Raw genomic sequence first — 6565 nt, 5'->3', positions numbered from 1 at the left:
CGGGGCACGGGGACAGCCGGGGTACGGGGACAGCCGGGGCACGGGGACAGCCGGGGCACGGGGACAGCCAGGGTACGGGGACAGCCGGGGTACGGGGACAGCCGGGGCACGGGGACAGCCGGGGCACGGGGACAGCCAGGGTACGGGGACAGCCGGGGCACGGGGACAGCCAGGGTACGGGGACAGCCGGGGCACGGGGACAGCCCGGCCACGGACAGGCCGCGCTTTGTTTTCGCCGCTTTTCCCTCGCCCGCCCTCGCCCCTGCCCCCGTCCCTGCCCCGTGCCATCCTGCTGAAGAGGAGTATGGCCACCATTCCAACACAGAATTAAAAATTGAAGAAAAACAGACTTCGGGCTAAACTTCTGGCACACCCAATTATTGTTCTGTTGACACATAAAACTGAGGTATTCTTTTATCAAAATTCTGCTTTTTTTCCTCTTTTGATTACATACAGGACAGGACACAAAAAACTCCCAATTCTTCTAGTTTAAGATTACTTTATAGAAAGAAGTTAATAGTAAATTTAGAAAAAGTAACTGGAAACAGAAGCAGCAAAAGAGGAGAGAAGTAAGAGGAGAAGACCAAGTAACCATTTAAATTACTCTGGAGTGCAATTGATGTTTCCAAATGATTTTAATTTAATTCACCTATAATGTGTAGGACTTCCAGATTTCACTTCACCGTAATTTTAATAGCTAAACAGATCTTTTACAGACATGAAAAAAAAAAGAACCAGAACAGAACAGAGAAAAGCATCAGTGCGTTCAGGTCAGGCCCCGACCCCGGCCCTGCAGGACGGGGTGCCCGACGCCGCCGGTGCGCGTGCGCGCGCCGCCCGAGCATGCGCAGTGCGCGGCCGGCGCGCGGGCGGGCGGAAGTGGCGCAGGCGGCCGGCGAGGCGGGCCAGGGATAGGGACCGGGACAAACAGGGACCGGCGAGACACGGGAACCGGCGGGTCTGCGGGCCTGGCTGTGTTTCCCGCTGTGAGACTTCCCCTCCTTCCCGCAGCTGCCCTGCACACGGGCTCTGCTCTGGGAACTGAGTCCCCGCACAGTGCCCCACGGGTTTGGAAGTTTTTTTCCGGGCACTGAGTAAACCGAAGGGGGAGTTTTGTTGTTAATACGCCTGCGCTGATTAACATCTGATGCATCTAAGGTCTTGTTTTAAAGATCTCGGTTTTTTGCAACTGGTGGACTGACTTTCTGAAGTGGTTAGTTCGTACCGTGTGAAGTGTGGGATCTGCAGTGTAGCTCTGTCCTCCTGAGGCCTTTGCTTTGCAGGGGATTGCTGCTTTCTAGCGCTGAAGTACTGTTGAGATAGTGATGGCTGTGTAAGAATCCCTTTTCCTCAGGTAATGTTGGATTGTGGTCTCTTTTGCACAATGTCAGATGAGTAAATTTTAATCTGAAATAAAGGAAATTTTGTTTGTTTGTTTGAAGAAACCTAGTTGTAGTCTAATGAAACTAAGTACCGCCTATGTGATCAAGAATAAGAATAGCCTAGGACATACTTCCCAAAAAAGATAAGTGCCTAAAGATCTGAAGCAAGAGCATGCTGAAGCCTTGCAGCTAAGGGAATGTGTCATGCTACTGGCTTGATTTCTCCTTTTGTTAACCGGGCATGATGTTTTCACCTTGTGAGAATTCTCAAGGAAATAATAGATTACAAAATCAGACTTTTGCAAAAATACTAGACAAACTACACGCTTTGCTCACTAGTGATCCTTGTGATTTCGTTAAGACTTCTGTATGACAAAAGCTTTCTCTTGTCACGGCAGATTGGGTTTGTGGTAGTTCTGTACTGCCTATTCTGCTCAAGCCAAAAATGTTCATTTTTATGATAAAATTTTGCATAAAATATTGTAGGAGTGTATGGCTGTGTCTACATATGTGTGTTCTTTTATAATGAAGCATTACCTATTTCATAATTGTTTTAATTTTTGAACAATTAGCCCGAGTATTGCACTGACTGGTATTTGTGTTTACAGGGGCTTCAGGTATGTACCGCAGTGACTGACCGCATCAATAAGATGCTGATGCTCTTGACTATTCCTTCATTCTTCATGAAACTTTGGTGAGGTTTCCTCCAGAAGTCTACACAAACGTGTTTTATTCTCTGATTTGGAGAATGAGTTTTCTCTCTCTGCAAGTAGCAGTTGCTTTGATAGATAAGGAATCTGATTCTTCATGGCTTTGACTGCTACAGCATCCTTTTCTCAAAACAACATTATTCTCTTCATGTAATTTTTGTGTATGACTGAAGTATTTATTGGTTGTAGAGAAAGGACTGAATTTTCCAGTTTGCCTCTCACTTCTTGTCAGTTTTTTTGCTTTTCTGCTCCAAAGCTAATACCTCAATAGTTCTTGAAGAAAAGTTGTGTTCTAGGGGAGACTACAGAGGAATAATGTTGAAGTAGATTGTTCCACTGTCAGAAATTTAAGGTCTATAAAATTAGTAGGCAGAATGTCAAGGATAGGGCAGAGCAGCACGTAAGAGTTAAGACCATAGCCATCCTCAGTGTTATATTTCACTTGAGTGATGCCTGTCACATTCTCTTTGGGGGTGTTAAATTGTGGGTTACATCCTATATACAGTTTATAATCTACTTTAAACAGTCTACATCCTTTCATGTAGTTCTTTGTTAAAGTTGTTAAGATCTTTGGTTGCTCACTGTCCATATTTTTGTCACTTTAATTACTGGAAGGTGAAAGGTATTTGTAGTTCACAGGCTTCTTCTGCTCTGTGTGTGTGTTGTGTCTCCCTCCTCTTCAAGGAGTGTCCCATGATTCTGTCTGCCTTTCTTGCGGTCTCTGTTGGTTTTGTTTTGGGTTTTTTTTCAGTATCCATACATATGAACAGCTCTGTTTACACCATTTACAGGCTTCTTAGGCTCAAGCTGGAATGATTCCTGTCAGTGTTGGTCAGGCTTTTGAGAGCAACAAAGATACTTGACAGACTTACTTTTTTTCACTCAGTTGTTCCTCAGGAGAGTTGGGACAAGGACCAAGGACAGCACTAACAGTATCTTCATGTAGATTTTGAAAGTCCATGCTCTATTAGTTTGTTTTTGAAAATTCATAATTCTTAGAGCTGGATATTCATATCTTTGGTTTTTCATTGCAGAGAACACGAATCTGGGAACTTCAGAGATAATTGCCAGTTAGAACACATGACCTTAGTTTTATATATGCAGAAGTTTAAGATTTGGGAAAAAAACCCACTTGTTTTGTACAAGAATGTTGTTTACATAAATTTGAATTATAAAAAAATGCTCTGTGTTGTTAAGATATCTTCATGGAGAAGAAAAAAAAAACTGGAAAAATCTGTGTAATGGCTCACATAGTGTAACAGAGAGAAACAGGATAAAAAAAAGGTGTTAATCTCTTATGTTGTATATCTCCCTGGCTCATTATACTGTTGCTGGGTGAAGATCAATATTGCTGATTAACTTTGAAGTTGACTCTTTCTAGGTGGAATAGATCAGCTTCTCAGTCTGCTAGAATAATGTGTGAAGTAGATACTTTGAACTGAAAAGCTGTGTAAATCTCCTAGTTGCACTTTCCGCTAGAGACTTGAAATCCTAGTAAGCTAATGACAATTCTGTCCTGGTTTGTGTTTGAAAACATACAGATAAAGGCATCGTTTTTAGCCTCATTTAGTAACATTTTATAGAAATTCTAATACCTCACTAGTCAAAGCAGTTGACAGAGATGGAACAGCATCTGCACCTTTGTAGCAGGCTTTTACTTGTCCTTCATCTCAAGCAGAAAGGGAAAGCTCTCTGGTACTGTACCTCCCAGCTCTGTGCTGCCATAAGTTGACCCTGGCTGGAAGCCAGGTGCCCACCAAAGCCGCTCTTACCATTCCCCTCAGGAGGACAGAGAAAATACAACTAAAACCTTGCTGGTTGTGACAGAGAGATCACTCACAGTTTACATGGACAAAAGAGACTCAAACAAAGGAATTCAACTTATTAATCATCAAATCAGGGTAGGATAATGACATATAAGAACAAATCTAAAGATCTTTCCCCCACCTCTCCCATTTTCTGGGCTCAGCTCCACTCCCAGTTTCTTTACCTCCTCCCCCTGAGCGATACAGGGACAGAGAATGGGGATTGCGGTCAGTTCATAGTGCTTCATTTTTGCCTCCTTCCTCATGTAAATAGGAAAAAACAAAACCAGTCATTCTGTGTGTAACCATAGCAGCTGAGATGGCCTCAGACCAAAGTATTGCATTGATACCTTATGAGTGGCTGTGACTTCTTGCTTATATCTGATAGACAAGAGTAACAGCACTGGGGAGTTTCTTGGAAAATGGGGAAGGAGAAAGAAGGGTCGCTTACAACGAGGAGTAGTCATGAGTTATTAGTGAAGTCTGATATCTATGGATACTGGAATAACCATAAGGTGAATCTGTGATTTTTCTGAAGAATAAGGTACTTTTTAAAAGAGCGTCTGTAGTGTTGCTGTCTGCACCTATATGTGTTGACCTGTGTGTATAACTTGGGATCCAGTGGTCTTTCCATTTTGCAATGGTTTCCCAATTCCATTTCATTGTAAGTGAATATTTTGTAGGAATTCAGTCTGCTTAGCACTGAAGAAGCTCTTTTGAACTGTAACTGAAATGTAGTTTTTACTGAGTATAATTCCAAGTTTTTGTGTCCATTGAAAACTACAGGAAATACTTTCTTTCCTGTTCTTTACTATCATGTAAAAATTGCTAAAGCAGTTTGAAATTAAGACTGTGGCTATAATACTGTTATCTGGGTTTTCAGAAAACAGAAAGCATTTTTTGTTTAGTTTATTGAAACTTACTGAAAACAGATTGATAATGTTGTGGCTTTTCTGTAGGTTCCTGCTTGAATTAAACTTACACACCAAAGACAAAGATACCCCCAGAAGAAATGAGATCAATGTAATGAGAAAATACAGCAATAACTACTTATTGCTAGATCACTTTTTTCTATTTCTCTTGCATGTAACTTTGCTACAATAGACTGCTCTTCCTCTCCCCTATTCTCAGCATTATAACACTATCACTAATAATTTATTTCATTGACTTTTAGCACAGTGAGGGCAGACCATAGGTGACACAGTCATACATTTCTTAGCTTGTTCCCAGTGCCTTCCATGCTTAGCTACCCATCTTATTTTAAGATACCCATCTTATTTTATTTATTATTATTTCATTACTTAATTCTTTGATGAAAATGTTTTGATCAGTATGTAAGCATCTTTTGTTCATTTTGAGTTAAAATGACAGATGTTTTAATTTATTGCAGTCAAATTTTCTTATAGGGAAAAAAACTGAATATGGGGACTATCTGTCCATGACCTTGTGCTGGGGAAGGAGTCATTCAAAGTCTTTGCGTGGTTTTTATCTGCATTTCTGTACATAAGATATTAACATTGTTTACATTACCCTTTGCATTTATATGTATTTCTATTTATTTGTATGTAAAGTAATATTTTATTGCCATTTATGGTGTTTTGGAATGTTTGAAAAATCAAGTAATTTGGATGGTTGTCTACTGCCAAGGAAGTGTTATTTTCTTCTTGCTACTTATGGTACTAAGAGATGAGGCCAATCCCTCTGAAAATTGTTAGTCTCGCACAATTAAGCTGTCTTGTTATGAAATAGGTCAATATTCCCATTCTGAGTTAAGATGCAACTTGTAGTAACTCTTAATTTGAACAAAATGAAGAGCTGCAGGACTCTTTTTATGATTTTTGTTTAGATAAAGCAGCTATGCCTGTTCAATTGATGAAGATCATTAAAGGGCAGTCTGAGACTCCACTACCAAGCCATTTGCAGAAGGAGAATTTGCAACATTTGAAAGAAGGCTGTGATCATACCAACAAATACGTTCAGGTAAACTGACCGGTAAACTGTCTTGCTTTGAAATAGCTCCTGTTACATTAGCAAGGCACTTCTGTATCCCAGCTCAGGTGGTGACTTTCTGCAACTGTGTATCTTTGGGTTGATCTGTTGCAAATCTTTAAGCAGTGGAAAATTATGACCTTATTGAACTTCATTGCATGTTGCTATTACCTTCATGGATTCACAGTCCTGCTCATTTCTCTTGTGTTATCAGACTAAAATTTATAGGAGTTTCTCTTTTCAGAGTTTATAAGCTGTGGACCAATTTAAAAACACATGAATATGCCAAATGCTGTGCTGAAAATGTAGGGATGGGGGGAGGTTGAGTGGTATTTTGTTTTAAGAAAATTGTAATAAGCACCTCAATCCTGTTAAAGATCAGATTTCAGAGTAATGACTTCTAAAGTGTTCTCCTTTTGTATGAAACAATGCAATATCCAATTTTATGAAAAGTGTTGCTTATAGCAACTACCAGCATCAAGACTCAATTAGGTTTTTTTATTATTACCAAATGTGCACTTATATTTGACAGTAATCCCAAATATATTTTGGATTGGAAGTACAATCCTGCTGTACTAGCGAAATGCAGGAATACTTTTTTCATGCCTAAAACAAGTGTTCTCTGTAAAATGCATTGCCAATTCTTCAGTGTGTTATTTTTTTATCCTGTTTAACTTTT

At 40.3% G+C, this 6565-nt stretch overlaps 1 protein-coding gene across 5 annotated transcripts in view; it reads left to right on the top strand.

Annotated features, from left to right (window-relative positions):
• Nucleotides 1-866: 866 nt before the first annotated feature.
• POT1 (protection of telomeres 1) overlaps nt 867-6565 on the top strand; it is a 57698-nt gene continuing 51999 nt past the window's right edge. For 2 of the 5 annotated variants that reach the window (XR_004239659.1, XM_032106322.1), the window contains exons 1-3: nt 867-1354; nt 1991-1999; nt 5744-5877. Coding sequence is in view for 4 of the 5 variants with exons in the window: in XM_032106322.1 (XP_031962213.1) it covers nt 5755-5877 (123 nt within the window). In the remaining variant the exon portion in view is untranslated. Of the gene's footprint in view, nt 1355-1990; nt 2077-5743; nt 5878-6565 lie in introns of all 5 variants that reach the window. The other 3 variants (XM_032106321.1, XM_032106319.1, XM_032106320.1) reach the window with 2 other exon arrangements.

Source organism: Corvus moneduloides, chromosome 4 (genome assembly GCF_009650955.1).
Source record: "Corvus moneduloides isolate bCorMon1 chromosome 4, bCorMon1.pri, whole genome shotgun sequence".
Taxonomy (NCBI): domain Eukaryota; kingdom Metazoa; phylum Chordata; class Aves; order Passeriformes; family Corvidae; genus Corvus; species Corvus moneduloides.
This window is presented reverse-complemented; position numbering and strand designations above follow the sequence as displayed.